At 45.8% G+C, this 19,764-nt stretch overlaps 4 protein-coding genes across 4 annotated transcripts; 2 read left to right on the forward strand and 2 right to left on the reverse strand.

Moving 5' to 3' along the window:
* Window positions 1–641: 641 nt before the first annotated feature.
* On the forward strand, window positions 642–1,652 carry N7446_002889 (thymidylate synthase; the record flags this gene model as incomplete). The annotated part of the gene is made up of 1 exon (XM_058511638.1): window positions 642–1,652. The coding sequence occupies one exon, from the start codon at window positions 642–644 to the stop codon at window positions 1,650–1,652; it is 1,011 nt and encodes a 336-aa protein (XP_058377174.1).
* Window positions 1,653–1,929: 277 nt separating this feature from the next.
* N7446_002890 (AN1-type zinc finger protein) lies at window positions 1,930–2,883 on the reverse strand (the record flags this gene model as incomplete). The annotated part of the gene is made up of 1 exon (XM_058511639.1): window positions 1,930–2,883. The coding sequence occupies one exon, from the start codon at window positions 2,881–2,883 to the stop codon at window positions 1,930–1,932; it is 954 nt and encodes a 317-aa protein (XP_058377175.1).
* Window positions 2,884–3,347: 464 nt separating this feature from the next.
* On the reverse strand, window positions 3,348–4,952 carry N7446_002891 (uncharacterized protein; the record flags this gene model as incomplete). Its single annotated transcript, XM_058511640.1, is given in 5 exon segments — window positions 3,348–3,515; window positions 3,563–3,984; window positions 4,034–4,460; window positions 4,474–4,892; window positions 4,943–4,952. The coding sequence occupies 5 exon segments, from the start codon at window positions 4,950–4,952 to the stop codon at window positions 3,348–3,350; spliced, it is 1,446 nt and encodes a 481-aa protein (XP_058377176.1).
* Window positions 4,953–8,863: 3,911 nt separating this feature from the next.
* N7446_002892 (LysM peptidoglycan-binding domain-containing protein) lies at window positions 8,864–10,603 on the forward strand (the record flags this gene model as incomplete). The annotated part of the gene is made up of 6 exons (XM_058511641.1): window positions 8,864–8,919; window positions 8,966–9,161; window positions 9,214–9,280; window positions 9,381–10,012; window positions 10,082–10,448; window positions 10,488–10,603. 6 exons carry the CDS (start codon window positions 8,864–8,866, stop codon window positions 10,601–10,603), a joined length of 1,434 nt encoding a protein of 477 aa, XP_058377177.1.
* Window positions 10,604–19,764: the final 9,161 nt, after the last annotated feature.

The following is a 19,764-nucleotide window of genomic DNA, read 5'->3' on the forward strand; positions in this document are numbered from 1 at the left end:
CTGCTTGATAGGGAATTGATCGCTGCGGAGTAATTCCGCTATCTTGTCACTTGCATTTGAGGTTATTCAGAAGTATTGAATGGTGACAATTTGGGTGAACTTGAAGATAGATCTATAGCTTCAATAGCAATCCAGTCCAATCGTTGTTCTTTTCGTGCCAATATCCTCATGTAAGAAGGGCGCTGAATAGACCTTAAGATTTCAAGATTGCCTTTTGCTTATATTCTGTTTGATTTATCATCTCGAGATAGTTTGAGCCTTTATAGTCTTGCCGTAGAGACAGTGTCGTATAGATCTTGGTAGCCTGTTTCCCGATTGTTGGGTTTGGGGGGTTGGGGGGAGGATTTCACCCATCTTTGCCTGACTTCTTGATAGGCCGCTTGATACATTCAAAGCAGAGCTGCAGCGTCGACTAAATGTTAAGAAGAAGAATAAAACCAATAACATACCACTTTGATGGCCTGGTTGAAGCATGCAAATCCCTTTGTAAATCATGGCTGCACGTGACCACGTGTCGCGTTCGACGCGATCCGCGGATCCAGTCTCCTCTTTTCAACAGACAAGCAGACTAAAGCGTCCCGACCTACTAGCAAGTCAAGGCAGAAGGACTCACAAGCTTCCTCCTACCACATCACTGCAGCATGACTCAAGATCAAGTCGCCCAAGGCTCCGCGGCACCTTCGCCGCCACACGACCCCTCGCACGAAGAGCACCAGTACCTCAATCTTATTCGTGACATCCTCTCTCAGGGCGAGCACCGGCCCGATCGCACAGGCACCGGCACAAAATCAATCTTTGCACCACCTCAACTCCGCTTCTCCCTCTCCAAGCCCAACCCAGAAGGCGGCGATCAAATCCCCGTCCTGCCCCTTCTTACCACAAAGCGAGTCTTCCTGCGGGCCGTGCTAGCTGAACTCCTCTGGTTTATCTCCGGCTGCACTTCATCGCTTCCCCTCTCCGAAGCCGGCATTAAGATCTGGGATGGAAACGGGAGCCGCGAGTTCTTGGATAAGGTTGGTCTCGGCCACCGCGAGGAAGGCGACCTGGGCCCCGTATACGGGTTCCAATGGCGGCACTTTGGTGCTCAATATGTCGATGCCAAAACCGATTACACCGGACAAGGCGTCGACCAGCTCAAGGACGTCGTGAACAAGCTCATTAACAATCCTTTTGATCGCCGTATCATCATGAGTGCCTGGAACCCCGCGGATCTGACAAAGATGGCTCTGCCACCATGCCACATGTTCGCTCAATTTTATGTCTCGTTCCCTCCTGGCATGAAGCTTGATGAGAAGACTGGTCGCCCGACAGAGAAGGGGACCCTCTCTTGTGTGCTCTACCAGAGATCCTGTGATGTGGGTCTTGGTGTGCCCTTCAACATCGCCTCCTACGCTCTTCTCACTCATATCCTTGCTCACGCTGCCGATCTCCACCCCGGCACCCTCATTCACACCATGGGCGATGCTCATGTCTACCTTGACCACGTTGATGCACTTAATGAGCAGCTTACTCGGGAACCTACGGAATTCCCCGAGCTGCGCATTAAGCGTGATGATCGTGGAAGCGCAGTCGTCGATGGCTGGAAGGAGGATGAGTTCGAGGTGATTGGTTATAAGCCTCACAAGATCATCAAGATGAAGATGAGCGTTTAATGTTTATAGATTTCTGCGGTCTATCCGAGTTACGATATCTGTATGATACCAGTTATTCCCAGTGTTTACCATAGATTATGGGTAGACATCATGGCAATACATTCAATATCCGATTCTAATATGTACATCCTCATATCATTAATAAAGCTTAATGATAAATGAAAATTCAGACGCATCGTCTCACATCATGCAAATATGCCGCTGGGTGTATCAAGCTGTGTATATGCTCCGAAATAAACAAGAAAAGAAGGGTAAAAAGACGAAATGCCCAAATGCATCACGAACTCTCGAGAACAACCCCAGCACCACGCAGCAACACAATCGTGTCACCCTGCTTAACCTTCCCAGCACCAATAGAATCCGAGAACTCCAAGAAATCCCCAGACTCAACGTGAAAGATGCGCAACTTAGCATCCTCACCACCAACACGATTATTCAAATTCTCCACCCTCAACTTCTTAGCCGCATCATCCAATACACGACCAACCTTCCACCGTGAATCGAAATAAAAGTTCCCAGCCGGCGGCTCGGCAGCCTGCGTCTCCGCCGTCCCAACAGTATGCAAATAAAGCCTCTTATCCGCCGGAACAGAAGCATCTCCCTTCGCAGAACGCTTCAAAGTATTAAGCGCAACGGCACGCGCAGCAGGACTATTCGGCTTAGGCTTCGGCTTTGGCAAAAGAGTCCCACTAGCAGCCGCCTGTTGCTTATCACGGCCCCAAGTACGAACGCGCGCAAACATCGACTTGATAGTATCATTAGCGCTAGCGCCATTGCTCTGTCTCGCGCCCAGCGGGGTAATCTTGGCGCAATCGTGTTCCTCGCGCAGACGGTGCTTGAGGCAGTATTGGTGGTTACATTGTGGGCAGCGGACGGCGGGGTCTTTGAAGGTGTTGATGAGGGTTTTACATTGGACGTGGTAGCACTGCTCTGAATTGTAAATGTTTGGTTTTTCGGGGGCGGTGCGGTTTTCTTGGTTGTTGGTGGCTGTTCCGTTGCGGCGGCGTGCCCATTCGCCTTCGCATGGGCATTTGTGGGCCGTTTCTGAGCGGTGTTCTAGGCAGTAGGTACTGTGGCAGGATTCGCAGCGGAAGGGGAGGAAGTCTAGTTGGCCGCAGTATTCGTATTGGCAATGGCGGCCGATTGATTCGAGGTCTGTGTCTGCCATTTGCGTGAAGGATTCATCTTTGGGTGAGGGGTTGCGCCCTTTCGATGCTGTTATGGGGGCCATGGCTATGAGAGTTGTTTGGGCTTGGGAGTGGACTTGGGACTTGCAAGGTATAAATGAGGCTCCGATGCTCGAAGGCCCTGGCACAATCGACAATCGCCATGTGACTAATGCGGAGAAGCTTCCAGGCGGCTTATCTAAGCGCGGAGATATCGAATCGGACTTAGTGCATGTATGACAAACATTTGGGAATATCTTGAAGGAAAGAAAGCAGGGGAAAGCGAACAGCCGCGCGTTAGTAGTGTTCAAGGTTGACTTGAAAACAGAGTTCCATAAGAGTTGGCTTTTTCCCGAAGTTCAACCTTGGAATCACTCTCCTCATGCCTTGTGAGTAGCTTAGTGATTTTATGTAACAACTGATGTATACACTCGCATATATTCCAAGACCTTCATAAGGTATCATGCTTAGAGCCAATTAAATAGTTCGTCTCAATAGATTGGCATTCTGATGCTATATATAAGAAGGATCAATTTGAAAATAAAATATTTGTTTCCTCCAAGCTCCGACAAGCAGTCTCAGGAAGCAAACACCATGTCCACAATAGTCCAAAGAAAGTCGTCACCGAAAAGAACCAAAACGTTCCTTTGGGCTGTAAGGCATCTTGAAGCAACATAGAAGGGACAGCCTTTTTTCCCTTTTGTTAGCAACCAGTCACCATATAAATCAAGTTGGTAAACACACCTTGGAAATACCATACCGGTTGGCATAGTCAAGACACATTAAAAGACTGGATCCAGTAGTCCGAACACGCAATGGGAAAACCTCAGCGTTGATGATATACTGAATAGAATTCCATCCCATTGCCCAACCAATTACAACAAAATAGATGAAAACAAATGCCGCAATAGCTGCGTTTTTAACAGATCCTGACTCATCACTGGAGGAAAATGACTCGACTGTGAGATAGATTGCAACATATAACATTGCAACCTGCTGTACAAGAATTCCGGACACCAATGATCGCTTTCGTCCAATATGGTCGATCAAAAGGACAGCGCATATTAAAGATGCAATGAACTTGGCTGCGCCAAAGACTGCTGTTATGAACAGTTTCTCTGATTGGCCATTGATACCAAAGAGGGAGAATAACTCGGGTGCATATGCTATAGGAATTTGAGAATTAATACCTGAAAGGGAAAATATCTCGCTTACTGGTGATGGAATTTGCTCCAGACCACTGGGCAAAAATCTGTGCCGAAACCACAAAAAGTAGACTTTGCTGGTTTGACTTGATGGTGAAAAGTTCCCTGATAGATTTGAACCAGGATTGTCTCATAATCTGATTCTGGTCTGTCTCAAGTTCATCTTGAATTCCTTCAATCACAGTCATGACATCAGGGTGTAATGCAGGTAGACTCCATAAACTTCCCAGTGCTTCCTTCGCTTTATGCCAATCTCCGATCTTGCACAAATATCGAGGACTCTCTTCGCACAAAAATGACGATAGGAACAAGATGCCTGCAACAATGATTTGTATGCTCTGTGGAATGATCCACTGCTTGGCACTATCATTCGACATATGCAACGAAGCCCCCAAGCAGAAAAATACTATACAGATTAGCGACGTCGACAATACACTCTGATCCACTTACCCCAATCATGATCCCAACATATTCAGACATGGCAAACATGCTAACAAGCATACCTCGAGCATGAGCAGGTGCGATCTCCGCAAGGTATGTTGGTGCCACAACACCCGCCTGTCCAATTCCAAGTCCCAATATGCAGCGGCCTGCGTATACCTGCCCCAAATTCCCAGAGGCAGTTATAACAATAATGACACCAGTCATCCAAAGCAGGCAAATCTGTCGCATCGACCACAGCAGTCCAATTCGTTCACAGAGGAAAAGGGCGATAAGGGCTCCGGGAACACTTCCAATATGAACCATAGATGTGATATTCGAGAGTCGATTGGCTTGTTGAGATGAGTCGAGATAGCTGGCACGAATGTCGAATTCACGGATAAAGGATTTTTGCGCGACAGTCGTCGATATAATGGCCTCATCGAGTCCTATTTCTTAGTATACTGGTTTGGTATGTAAGGATAAGTGAGTGACTCACCTCTCGACATCCCCGATAGCCCAAAGCAAAATGCCGCACATAGCAAGCTGAGGCTACAGCTCTGGAAAACCGAGCAGTATCGTCTGGACGTCTTCATGGTGTGTCGTCAGCGTCAAAGTGCAAGACAATTAACATTTCTGTGGCAAGACTGAAGATGAGAAGTGGAAGAGGACACTCTAGCCACCACATGTCCCACTTGGGATTTCTTTCCCATTTACTAATATCCTGATCATTTCTATTATTATGGGGCTTGTTAAGGGGAGGACTCGGGTTGTCAAGTGTACTCCGTCCGAGGGAATCCACTCTCAGCTCTACAGGGCTGAACTAAGGACAAGCCTTGGATTGTGTTTTGGCATTGGACGAAACATGTTTAGTTATTTGGCGCTTTATGCAGGCATAACAAAAACTGGCAAATTAGCAATTAGGGTATTGACCACGGTTGGTGGCTGCCATACGTCACATTCATACGCCCAGTCGGAGGTTTGAACAACATCCGCAATTTAACGTGCTATACGTAGTGGAAGTCGATGATTCGCCGATTAGAGGTGTCGTAAGACCTCTCTCGGTCTAACAACATGCTTGTATGTCTTACACACGAAGACTGGGTCTATCGAAGGTTAGTGAAAAAATTGGGTTGCCATGGTTAACTACTATAATATATATCGTGATACAATGAATTGTATGAAATTTGACGAATGTTGAATGCTGACTTTAGGGTGAAATGGTGTAAAAAAACGTGAGATGATATCTAGGGAGCGTCTTAATCCCTCAATTATTTGCTACCCCTCCTAATCATTATACACTAGTATTATCGAAGTAATTAGATTCGTCTACGGTCCTGTGGTAGCGTCTTTGGTAGTAAACGTACGCTGTAAAGGTACAAAATGCCGTACCCCAAAACATCTTTAATTTTCAATCGCCATTTTCTCGATAACTAGGAGGCTACGCATACTCCGAAGTGAATCGGAGATAAATTAGATTGTCTATTATAACTTGCCAAAATTTGAGAGCGATCGGAGGTCATTAGACCTCACCAGTCTAACGAGGAAATTAATTCCCAGTCTAACGGGACCCACTTTTTATGTCCCATAAACCCTAGTATTTAAGCGGAAACCATAATTCCCAGTCTAGTAGACTGGGCCACCCCCGTGGGATATGAAGGCAGTCGAGGGGCAGTCGCGGGGCTTGTCGAAGTCTCCGATCTTGGTACCCGACCCAGCACGACCCAGCCAATCTGGTAAGCGAAGTCACGTGATTAAGTATTGGTTTAGTATCAGCGCCAAATCCACTATGCTTCTTCAGTATCATCGTATCCCCAAATTCCAACAGATATAAATGGTTACGACTCTTCTGTAAAACGTACAAGTCCTCCCGTCTAGAAAATATATATCTTTGCATGATCAGAAGTAAATTCTGAAATGCCAACCACAACAGTCCGAAATAGAAAATTCATTGGTAATTAACTTAATATGAAGCTTCATGAAATCAGATACAAGGTGATTTCACCAGTTTTATTAATAGGTAGACCTGATTCATTATCAATATTAGTGGTAGATACCAAAACAGTGTTTAAAAACAGTAAAAAACGGGGCTGAATAATCAGTTTATGCGGCCAAAAAAGGAAAGTCTTGGCATAATTATGAAATTGCGGGGGACCGCATGGGAATTGATAGGGACACTCCCACTTTTGTTCCGGACACTCCTAATTATGTAATATCCATGATTAGGTAATTGAAAACGTCATGTGATTGTATTGGAATTACCACAGCAACATCATTCTAAATGTCATACCATAGTATAGTATAAATCCCCAGCCCTCGCCTCCCTCTTTTCTTAGCTCCTCAAATCTCTGCCTCTCGGATTTTTCAGAAATGGAGCCCCCTACTGAGCAAATTTTTGATAGCAGAGATTTATTAATTGCCTCTGTCCGTCAGCATGCTCTCTCGCAAGGTTACGCTGTCACTACTATACGATCAATCACAGATAAGTACATCTATCTTGGTTGTGACCGTGGTGGCACGTATCGTGACCGAGTGAATGCTCCTGATGGAGCGAAACGAAGAACGACAACTACACGGCGGATTGGCTGTCCATTTAAGCTATACGGGAAAATGCTTTTTGATGATAAGTGGGAGTTACAGGTCCAAAACCGGAATCATAATCACACAGCTGATGATAATATGATCGGACATTCAGCTGCCCGTCGGCTCACAGAGGAGCAGCTTCAAAAGGTCCTACATCTATCGGAAATTGGATCTAACCCTCGTGGCATCCTAGCTCTAATCAAACGAGAGCATCCTAATGCTTTAGTTACCCCTCGAGACATCTACAATGCGCGAAGTGCTTTACGAAGGCAAAAGCTCGGTAATAGTACTCCCCTTGAGTTTCTACTGAAGACTTTGAAGGAAAATCACTGGAAATATGCTATTAAGCAGGATAGCGAAGGACATGTCCTCTTTTTTATGTTTGCACACCCAGAGTCAATCAAGTATGCTAACCTATACAACAGGGTATTCGTCCTAGACTGCACCTATAAGACAAACCGATATCGTATGCCTCTATTGCATATTATTGGTGTCTCGCCATCAAATTCAACCTTTAGCGTTGCATTTTGCTTTATGCAGAATGAACAGGAAGAGAGCTATATTTGGGCTTTAAAGACTTTTTTCTCATTTCTCGACCCCCTCTCTTTCTATCCAGTTCTTTGTACAGATAGAGACCTTGCATTATTAGGTGCTGTCAAGGTCGTCTGTCCAGATTATCCCCATCTTCTTTGCATCTGGCATATTAACAAGAACGTAACGTCTAATACGAAGCAGCATTTTACGACGAACGCCGAATATCAAACATTTCAAAAATCATGGAATCAGCTAATTTATTCTACTACAGAGAACGACTACAATTCGAGGCTATCAGAGTTCGAGAAGCGATATCAGACCTCCCCTTCTCTTCGATATGTTAAGGAGACATGGCTAATTCATAAAGAAAAATTCATAGTTGCATGGACACAACAATGCCTACACCTCGGTAATTCTGCGACCTCTCGAGTTGAAGGCTCACATGCCTTTTTTAAAAAGCACATCGGTGCTTCGACAGGGGATATGTTGATCGTATTTGAAAGGATTTCACAGGCTTTACAAACCCAGCATGCTACGCTTGAATATGATTTTAGACGAGATCAGATTGAGAGGCCAGTAGTAACCTTACATCAACTTTATACTAATATTGTGATCAGGACCTCCCGCTATTCGATACGACTGATTGGCGAGCAAGTTACAAAGGCTAGAAGAGCTACAAATCTTGCTCCTTTACCCCCTTGTACTAATACGTTCACAAGGACAATGGGTCTTCCTTGTGCCCATCGGATTACTAGTTTATTGGAGAGCAATAAAGCTATCCCATTGACAGATATCCACCCATTCTGGCGAACTGGGCTTTCTGAAATGGAATCAGAATACCTTCCTCTCTTAGAGCCTTTGATTCCTTTTCCAAAGCCTAAAAAGCGGAAGTGGGATCAATTGGAGCAGAAAGACGACAGCGAGACTATGAATAAACGGAAGAGGGCACCCTTTAAATGCACTGCATGTGATAAAGTTGGGCATACACGAAGGTCATGTAAATAATACGGAGAATGAATACCAATACAATCACATGACGTTTTCAATTACCTAATCATGGATATTACATAATTAGGAGTTTCCGGAACAAAAGTGGGAGTGTCCCTATCAATTCCCGGACCGCATGGGGGACCGCAAAGGACCATGGGGGACCGTGGTGCGGTCTTGACTACTTTGGAAAATGACCAAAGACCGGATTGTACTGTTTTTGACCCTGTTGACCTGTGCCGATATCTGAGGCCCATCTCAATCGCGGATAACCCCCTTTCTACTTTTTCAGGTCGTGGCCTTGCCCTAGGGAAAAATGAGCAAGAACGACGTCGGCATCCCCTTCCTGCTCGTCCGCCAGTCGACGTCTGCGTGAATAGCAGCCGGCCCGATTTTACACCAATGGCTGTTGTTGAAGTACTGAGCGAACATCCGTCTGCAACAAGTGGTCCCTTGTGACTGACGGTCTGACCTGCACGGCGTTGGCGAGCCAGGCGGGGATTACGCTGAAGCAGTTTTTGGCGTGGAATCCGGCGGTGAGTAGCGATTGTGTGACGAATTATTGGTTGGGGGAGGCGTATTGTGTTGGTGTTAGTGCTAAGTACCGGGAGGGGGTGAGTAATGCTGCTGGTTACTAGCGAGGTAGTAACAAGTTTGACCATACAGGGGGAGTATATGGACAAGAATCGATTGAAGAAGTTGGCTGTGTCTTCTTTTCTGCTTGTCGGTAGCGGTGAGCGCGATTGTCGGCCCTTCGTTGATTGAATTTGAGATTCGAGTGTGGTCTACCGGCCAGGATTATTGATTCTGTACATTAATCTGATGAGAATCAGATATAGTCCTCCGGATCCTGCTCCCTCTCTTCCACAAACTCAAACGCTTTCCACTCCATGTTCTCCCCGTCTCCGCCCACAATATCCTCAAACGCCTTGATGACTCCGTCCTCCGGCCTCCAGTCCTCACCGACCTGCCACGTCACTTTTCCTTTCCCATCTCCTCCAACGGCAGGCGCCTCGTATCTCACCCCCCATCGGAACATAACCGTCTCCTCCTCATACGAAGTTGGAGGCACGTCATCACTCCCTTTATACTCCTTCGCCCTCTCCTTGGAGGGCCGCCACGTAAGCCACGTAAAAAGCTCGGCGTCTCGAATGGCGGGCATCTTTTGCCGTTGCAGAGACGAGGCAAACGCCGAGAGCAAAGGGTTGATGCGTTCCGCGATGGGGCGCAGACGGAACATGTCGGGGTTGCGGAGGTCGTATATGTCCGGTGCGTCGCCCCGGTACTCTTCCTCCTCGTCGGACATCAACTCGTGCGTCTCGTCGTCGTCTTCCTGGCCGGGCGGGTAGTGCTCCTCTCTCGTGATGGCGAACCCTGTCGCGTGGGGATCTTCCCCTCGCGGGCCGGAAAAGTACCAGCTGCCGTCGGGCGCGCACGGGTGGAATTCCACGTTGAGGTGCCGCATGTGTGGCCATGACAAACCGTCGCCACCGGAAGGGAAAAGACCGGGGGTGATGAGCGCGCAGACGTCTAGTTCCTCCAGGCGACTTCCCAGGTCCTGCAGGCCAAGAGACACAGGGTCCATGCCTTCAAACTCGTTGGTCGAGGACGACGACGACGCGCCAACAAGGTCGGGCATCTGCGCCGCTTGGTCCACCTCGTCCCAATGGGAGCTGGGCCTCCAGAACCAGAGACGGACCTTGGTGAGGGAGGACGGCAACAAGGGCATGGCATGATGCACAGCCCGCGCGAACTCGGCGCGGTCATCGCGCCAAGGACCTGCCCAGACGCGGGAAATTATGCGCAGTGCCTTGGATGTGAAGGCAACGGAAAGGCGCTCCCACAGCCAGGGGCAGTCCAGCTCGCGGAGTTGAGGGAGGCGGGTGGCGAGTTCGAGGGGCGTGCGTAAGGAGACGGGCCGCATGTTGATTGGGTCAAAGGTGGAATCCCGGTCGGGGAGGATGCGCAGTTGAGTGACGCGGTTGAGGAGGGGCAGGCTGTCCGGGTTCTGGACGGTGAGGCGGCGAGTGTGGAAGGCGCGGTGCAAGCAGTCTAGGTGGGGTTCGAAGGACTGGTTGGAAACGCATATGACGGGCCGAAGACATTCGTCTGGGCGGCAGAGGTCCAGATCATCCGAGGACGGTTTGTCTGCCATGTCCTCGAGGTCGTGCAGTGCGTTGAAGAAAGCGTGCATTTGGGCTGAAAAGTGGGCGTTGACGGTCTCGAACTCGGCGGGCGGCTCCCTACACGGGAGGGGCGCGCCAGGCCGGTTGAGAAGCAGCGGCATTTCCGCCTCGAGTTCGCACGCGCCAAAGACGATCTTGTCGCGTCCGGGCGGTAGGCGCGCATTGCAGGCGCGGACATTTTCGACGAGGGATTCGAGGATGGCGTCTTTGGAGGGCGGCGTGGCTACCTGAATGTGTTGGGACGCTATCGTGGAGATTATCTTGGAGTGGTACTCGGTACCGTCGGGATGGCTGATTGGTGTTGTCTGAGCCTGTGATTCATGTAAAGGGAAGAATCCAAGAAAGAGCCCCGGGTGAGATGAAGCTTTGTACGCCATTTGGAAGTGATCTAAGTGGGGCTCCGGTCCGTTTTCTTGCCCAATCGCCGCCAAAAGTCCCTCTTCCAAGGTAATTCAATTACCTAGGTATTGAAGTGGTCGATATATCATCATATGTCCCGGTTGGAAATGGTCGAAAGGTCCTTCTTCAGCGCCTAGATTTCTCCAGGATTGGGAGAGTCGGAAACATTAGTAACGAGCATGCCTAGGAATGGCACTTAGCAATCAGGGGAAGTACGTGGAGGCTCCGAGGCAGAGCGATGCATTGAGAGAGAGAGACGCTGGCTTAGAGTCAGAAGATAAACGGAATCCCCGTCGATACCAGCCTGAATGTATAAAGTCACTTTTCTACGCACCAGAGTTTATCGGCTGCTTTCGGGATCGGGATATATATCAAGGCTCAAGAATGTATGGATCTAGTTTTAAAAGCAACTTACAGCGATATCTGTCACACTGCTAGGTAGTTTGAAAGGGAGGTATGACTCATCATAGACTGGTTTTTGCCCGGCGGTCATCTCCTTATTCTACACCCAATTTACCACTGAAATATCTTCTCGATTGATGCAAAAATCCTATGAACGGTGACCAAAAAATTGAATGGCCATGGAGGAATGGAGCTGACTTAAACTTCAAGGTCTTTTTATCCACGGAAGCACATCTAAGATGACTTTAGCAAAAGTAACTATTGAAATGGGGATGGCACGATGGCAGTCTGGCATAGCAGATGGGTCGATATCAATAGAGAACAAGCAACCAACCACTCCCACGCTGTGATGGTGTGTAGAGCGAGGGCTATGTAGGCGAAGACTACCCTCGAACTAATAGCACATCATGAATCAATAAACTTGGAGAGAAAACATTGTCATCTTGAAGGAAGGACTATGGATGAAGCATGCCTCCTTAGGCAGTTATGACACCTTAGGCCGCCAATGTACTATTGTCACGGGTTCCACCACTACACTATGCAGGGATGGGATATGTGTGCCGGGTCACACATATCCCATCTATACCTCTATCCGTCTTAGCTTTGCAGGTATGTGGTAAGACTAACTATGCTTACCATTTGATTACCATATTAAAAGAGACAGTCGCTTCAAAATTTGCTTAGTATCTATTTCTACCTCTCACGAAGACTCCATAACTGAGATTATGGTCTGCCTGAGAATACGGGAACTTCGTTATTTGCTTTTAGATTGTATGACCCGACTCTTCTCTCTAAGAAACTCGTGCGAGACAGTTCTGTTTGGAGGTCTAGACCTGAACCGAGATACCTTGAGTGATCATTTAGAAGCAGATATGCCGAAAGAGCAGCCTACTATTTCTGCTGCCTCCGGCTCTGTTGTATCTGCTAGAGACTTAGAGCCGATTCGTTTGCACGTTTGTTACCCTTTCCTCCTTATTGATATCAAACTCTGACCAAACAAGACCGTGCGAATTTGGTTTCCTTCTAATGGATTCAAAGTTATGGAAGACATTAAAGGAAAGGGTCTCAATGATGTGGTATTTGATGCCATTGCTCTTTAAGAGCCTAGCGTTTTGCATCAAGCCTACGATTATCATGGCATCACGAAGGAAGTATTCCTAGTGGATCTTGCGGTGCTTAAGGCTGGTATTTCACAGGTTTTAGGGAAGTATGAGATTATAAAATTCGTTCCTCTGAGTAGCGAGGATCCGATTATTTTGCACTAACCGGCAGAAGATCTCGACTTAAAGAGAGCTCTTTGCTACCAGCGCCTACATTCTAAATACCTGCAGGAATATGCGAAGGTGTAACCTTACAAAAGTTCTTGGATTAAAGGACTAGTACGAGGAACATCTCAAAGATATTTGTACTCGCCTCGAAAAGCTCGGTTACTGTTGAGCAAAGTAGATATAATTATAAAAATCCTTTGCATATATATTGGTTACTAAATCAGGCTCAATTCAATTCAAGCAAAAAGTCGAAGTCTAAAGATGCCGTTTCACACATTATGCTTCGGTACCGACTCTAGAGTATTCTCTTCACTTCACTATCATAAGGCCGTCTTAAGAAAATAATCAGGCCCTAAAACACCTTAGAAGATAAAGCATCAAAATGCTAAGTCATCAGCGCTAGCATCAAAACGGTACTATAACTAAGATTGTGTAAAATATTCCCCACGTAGACGTGCAAGTCATATTTGAGAGAGACGTTCATGTTAGGACACGGTTCCTAGGATCTTCTACTTCTCAAAGTCTTGCAAAGGTCTAGTAGCATTCCAGCATCCTGGCTAAGGGCTTCCGTGGGTGTCTATTGTAAGAGTGACGGAGATTCAATTCTCAAAAAGAGCATTGCCTCCAAAGCAACCTTTGCCGGTCTATGCAGGAATTGGACGGGAAAGAGTTTAATTAAGTAGATGGACGAACAAACTAAACTACTAACTAGATATGGGCAGGGGGTAAGCGACAAAAAGACAAAAATAAATATGTATAATAGGCCCGAGCCGCGGATCGAACGCGGGACCTCGCGCAGGAGTGCTTAGGTTTTGGATACCCTAAGCGCGAATCATACCACTAGACCACCCGGGCTATTAATGAAGTTTCTTTTTAGGTTTGACATCTTGAGCGAGAGCTGCAGTTGGTAAATAACTGCGACTATATTTAGTCGACAGTCTATTTAGTATATCGACATGTATTTAATTTCAACCCTTTATGGTCTTGCTCTTATTGAATGCTAAACACATTAATAATGTAGCTTTCATCTGTTCATAAGGACTCCCCAATTAATTAATCATTTAGCCTCTAAGCAATGGCTTTGTTCTCGAAATCCAGCCTCATCCTCCCCGTGTTTACTATTGCCAAGCAACAACTGTTATCCTGATCGGAGCCTAGGTCCCGATAGACTGTGCGGCTATTATTGGGGAGAGCCCCGCTGTTGTAGAAACCGTTCTATATTTGTCGCTAATAGACTGTGGCTATTTGCGAAGCTACCGGGGGCGTCCCCCGAGCGAGTTGCATAAATTACTCTCCACTGGTGACAATTCATGCCTATATATGCTAATTCCCTGCTAACAGTCGAGCTCCAAAAAAATGCCGCGCAGCCGTAATCATTCAAAATATCACCGGATCAGCGTGCGAAGCCGCTTGGTATTAGCAAAGCGTACAAAGCCACACCACTACTAGAGGCAGATTATAGTGAGTTTGAAAGTGAGTGTGGACTTATTATATCATGCTAGGTTCCTTGTCCTATATTTTAAGTAGTATATGTCGTAATATATTAAGGGTCTTCGAGAAATAAGTTTACCGCAAGATCTTCTGAAGAACCCAAAAAAAGATAAACTGGCAAAATGACTAATAGACTCATAATGTCAATATTTGAAGGTTCTCTCATATAACAGCCCGGGTGGTCTAGTGGTATGATTCGCGCTTAGGGTATCCAAAACCTAAGCACTCCTGCGCGAGGTCCCGCGTTCGATCCGCGGCTCGGGCCGTTTTAATTTTTTTTATCGCTGCTTTCTATATTTTTATCCTCAATAACATACCAGATACTCGTGCAATGAATATCAAATAAAGCGAGTTGTTTTGGAGACATGAATGACATCCATTCATCATAGTGCAAGAAATTTCCGGTCCACAGAAGGTCCCGCAGGCACTCTTAAGCCCAGGAGTCTATCGAGATTTTCTTTACACGCCCGAGTTTCACGATCGACAATATTCATGAGGTAGGTATGTGTTATTTGTACGCTTCGATTCTATGTCCAGAATTTGTCCGCCTCGAAACCCAACAACGTTTTCCCGGCGTTTAGAGTGGATAAGTGGGCGGGGCCTGTCTTTGATGCCGTTTTGTGTAAATGGAGTCGATGTGGCGCTTCTTTGACATATAATCCCAAGAAACCTTTTATTGCAAATATCTAAGGTATTCCAGATATCAGTCGTGACTGTAGTAGCTTATTCTGTCTACGCGTTGAAGAGTAACTTTATGCTTTCGCTGAAGCCGTCAACCAGACCCTGGAAAAGCATATCCCGCCGCTTCGATGGATGAAGTTAGCAGTGTCTCCAGGTATCTTTCCATGCCAGCCCTTTAACTGAGTATTTCTTAACAACTTGGATGAGTTTTTCTGCATTAGGTTTCGACTGGTTTTGGACAAGAACCGCACCCAGATAGCTTCATCCAAGTACATGGTCCGAAGATCGCATTAATATGCCTAAATAGGCTCCCAATATATATTTGTGAACCATCGGAGCACTGCAGTTTGAAGTTCTCGTCGCAGTATGGAGTCGAATACTGGCTAACCGAGCGCTTGTGATTTGAAAGTCGAATAAGTCAGAGCTTGCGGCTCAGAAACAGAGCATTTGACAAGCCGTTTCAGTCTACGTAAAATGATGCAAATGTCTATGTAACCATTATCTATACGAAGGCACAACAATTAAATCAAACAATGGCAAATCATGAACAACTGCTAGGTTTTGGTGTAGAAAAATGGATTGAAAACGAAATCTCGACGGATATAACTTTGGATTTTGCAGATCTAGCAACCACATTGCGTAGGGAATAATTCCTTAGAATAAACAAATCCCAAGCATGTGGGGCTAGTAGTATCTACCTCCTCGATCTCCAACAGTGAAGTGATATATTGACCAAAATATAATGTCATACACATTTTAAGACTCATCGACAGAAGCTTCTGGTCTCGGCTATAGTGTTTTATAAAACCATGGTCGAGACGACGGCTATCCCGAGGCCAAGGACAAAGATGAGGCTTTTCTGAAAGATAGGTTTCTGTAAATAAAAGACAAATGTTTTCAGCTTAGCGAATAAAGGTGGAATAAGACTTACGGGAAAGATAAAACAACATCGGCTAATCTACTCGGGCCTGTCTATACAATTCTCGGATCAGAACATGAGCACATAAGCACGGCATCCAACAACCTCAGCTGCCACGGTTGGAGGTAATCAGATGAAGAGACTCAACCGTCTCCTTGTAACCAAAGAAAAGGAACCCTTGATTCGAAGGGCTTGCTCCCGCTGTCGGTTAACGATCGAATATAATTAGCCAAGTGGGTTGCATATCTCACATATAACATAGTAAAGTAGCGTTCTCGGGGCTTTGCTATAGCTTTGGGCGAGGAACTTTCAATAGAAATGAGCGAGGTATGAGATGATTAGCACTGCTTCGGATCTCTAAAAATTTAGACTCCTAAACTCTGCACAGATTGAAGAATTTGGTTATTTATTCTAGGCCTACTGACAAGAATTGAGAAGCCACCTTGCTCCAAGGAGTATTACCGCAGGGACAGGAGGGTTCTACTCGGATATTAAATTAACTTACCTTGGTTGCTCTGTTCCTGTCAAACTTGGGATTTATAGCGATACTTCCTTCCACAATCTCCCTTTGAGGTGAAATCATAGTCAATGGTATTTCTATCCAAAATATTGGCTTAAGTAGGCTTTCTTTGATTGTCTTCACATGCGCGCTAGCTTATTGGCATGTAATAACGGCGGAATGGGATACTTTTAAGTATACTAGGATTAGGTTTACCATTGGAGCTTCTCTAATGAGCAAAGGCTCCGTGGCTCTTTTAGTGGCCTACGTATGGTACAAATAGACTGCAAAAGCGATCATATGCATGTACTCCGTCCATACTTGTCTCGCACCTACGCGCATGTATGATGCACCCCATCCACCAAAATCGCGCTCCACAATATTTGCCAAGGCGCTAATAAGCGAGTAGGGGTGTGAAAAGTGGGTCTATGTGTTTGTCCAATCACATTGGACTATGATACTCCATTTTCGCTTGAGCTTCGGATAATCTATTATTCCACTTAATCTGGAGTCAACGTCTTAACAGACCGACCTTTTCAGGGTAGCAAAATGCAAAAAGACAGGCCCGAGCCGCGGATTGAACGCGGGACCTCGCGCATATAAGCTTAGGTGTTTGAATACCCTAAGCGCGAATCATACCACTAGACCACCCGGGCTGTTATGTGGAAGGCGGCTCAATCTTTGAATACACTAAGTCATTGTGCACTCTGGAGTGGGTTGTGATGTTAAGGTGTTGCGATTTATAACCAGCTTTTTGACTGACCTTTCCGTATACTCGTCGAACAAAGCATGGCTTTCTACCGAGTACATGAATGTTAACCGAGTTGTGGGTGACTTCCAAGAGCTTTGAGATAAATTCGCTACCCGAAGCCCGGTTTCAGAATTACCGGTCATATTCTGGTAAATAGACCAGGTACTGGGTTGTTATAGATAGTTCGTTTCGGTTCTATACAGTCCGAATGCCTAGGTGAAAGAATATTAGGTATCTCTTGGGTATTTAGTCGAAAGAAAAGAACATGTGCCCTTGGGGGCGCAAAACTGAGTAGATGTCAGTATAAGTTATATATTTATAACGGCAGTGTACAGTATATTGGATTGAAGACATTCATGTACCACACCTCCCCTCTTCCCTTAAATATCAAAATTATAACATTCCCCTATCTTCCCCCATCCTTCTTCTCTTAACCCTGTTCCCGGTTATCTCGAATCCTTCCACACACCCACCTTTACACAGTCTATATGATTGTCCCCAGGCACTCGAAAAATGGCCCAAAAAAAAAAAAAAAGAAGAAGAAGAAGATGTTGAAAAGAGGTGTCAAAAAGAGGTATTAAGAAGAGGTGTTAAAAAGAGGAAAGCAGGGCGAAAATCCATACAACGTTATGCGTACTTCGAGGCTTTTGTGTAGAAACTGTCTAATACTTCATGGTACTGTACACTTTTATGACACCTGCTGTACCTTCTTGACTCCACTAGCCCCTAGCATACTTGACATACTATATAGGACTATATACCGCGGCGCCGTTCTTTTCCCAAGCCAAATGATATATTATATCCTCCCTGGGAACACCGTCTACCATACTATAGTTGACCCGGTCCTAAGTCTGGGACTGGAAGCAGGCCATACTAAGGGCTTCATCTCGGAATAGCAATATTGCAGAAAGTCTACTGCTGGCTGTGTTACTGTCGATCGCGCTGCTCATGTAACCTAATCACACCGAAAGTAACAATCAAACTCAGTCCAAGTGGTTACCCTCTTAATGCAAACACGGAGGTTTGATTGCCGAGGCGATACATGACCCAAATTGTGGAAAGCCAGACAATTTCAAAAGGTACACCAGGATACAGTCCTCTTAATAACGACCATCATCACAACATAGCCGCGTTCGTCTCATATTGATATGTCAATTATCCCAAGATCCCAGACATCAGAAATGAGCCAAATGCATCTCTTTGAGGACTGTAAACCAGTCAGAGAAAATATTTCAAAAACCAGAGAGGATTCCACCAAGTACTCATTTTGAGGATGAAATCCAAAAAAAAACCCCCGGTAGAAAACACCAGGAAAACAAACATAGCTGGTTGTTTGACCACTTAAAGTCACGAGAAATACACATATCCAAGGTCGGCGGAGCACAATGCGCCAAATATATTACGTGCGCAAAGATACCTAACAAAGGCATTGGTCTTCCTAATCATTTCTTAGATGAAATATAGCCCAACGGATACCTACGAAATCGTTGCCAAGATAATACAAAGAATGAAAATCTTCTATTAAATAAATTCCGAGTAATGGCAACGTCTATTTTACCTTTGATGGAAAAAAACTTTGAAAAAAACAGATGGTCGATGACTTGGATGAAAGTGGGTGGCTACTGTTGGCCAACCTAGATCGAAAATTTCATAGCAGCCCGGGTGGTCTAGTGGTATGATTCGCGCTTAGGGTATCAAAAACCTAAGCACTCCTGCGCGAGGTCCCGCGTTCGATCCGCGGCTCGGGCCTGTGATTTTTTGTTGATTTTTTGTCGGGAACTATTGCCGACAACTGGGTTGGATACCTATTTTGACAAAAACTTAGTTTATCACTTCAATCCGCATGGATTGATCTCAATATTGGTAAAACTAACCTACTATAGCTTCCAATGCTCTATGCTGGTAGTAGGAAAACGCGGGGCCTTGCACCCTATGAATTTTGCTTTTTTTTATATGTTGCAAACAATGACCAACCATATTCGCCATGCATCTTATTCTCTTAGTTGCTCCCTCGTACTATAGCGACCACCCTACTTTACTTAACCCAAAATCCACGAGAGATGACGAAGGATATAGGAAATTCGGCCAGGATGAAGCTACTAGTAAACCACGTTAAGCCATTACTGTACATAGTTATCATACCCTTCAGACATGCCCACTAGGTTCTCCAAATTTCGGCTAATAGAAGACAATTATTTGATAGATCCTATCTATTTATGATCAACTTTACTATACGTCAAGCAACGGTAAGCCTGTCATTGTTGGTATGGTTCCTGTGTAGAGGGAAGCCGTAAATTCTAAAGTGAAAGGTACAGCCGTTGATAATTTACTGGGATTCTTAGATAGAATCCATCGTGCCCTCCTATTGGAGAACAAATCGGAGCGAAGCTTTAATCGTTTTGTTAGTTCGTTGGGCAGACAGGGATTGCAGATTCAAACCCTATCTCCTTTAACTGCCTAAAGTCGAAGGCGAAATGAAACCCCACACTGCAGAAGTCGGTGAAAAGGAAGAGTCACAGGTCTCTAGGCAACTCGCGTAGACAAATTCTGTTATACAGTCGGGGGAATGCGGGGAGAACCATACATCATTCCCCTTGGGGCAATCGCACGCGTTAAACAAA

The sequence above is a fragment of the Penicillium canescens genome (assembly GCF_028828765.1).
Source record: "Penicillium canescens strain IBT 15451 chromosome Unknown utg000002l_segment0_segment0, whole genome shotgun sequence".
Taxonomy (NCBI): domain Eukaryota; kingdom Fungi; phylum Ascomycota; class Eurotiomycetes; order Eurotiales; family Aspergillaceae; genus Penicillium; species Penicillium canescens.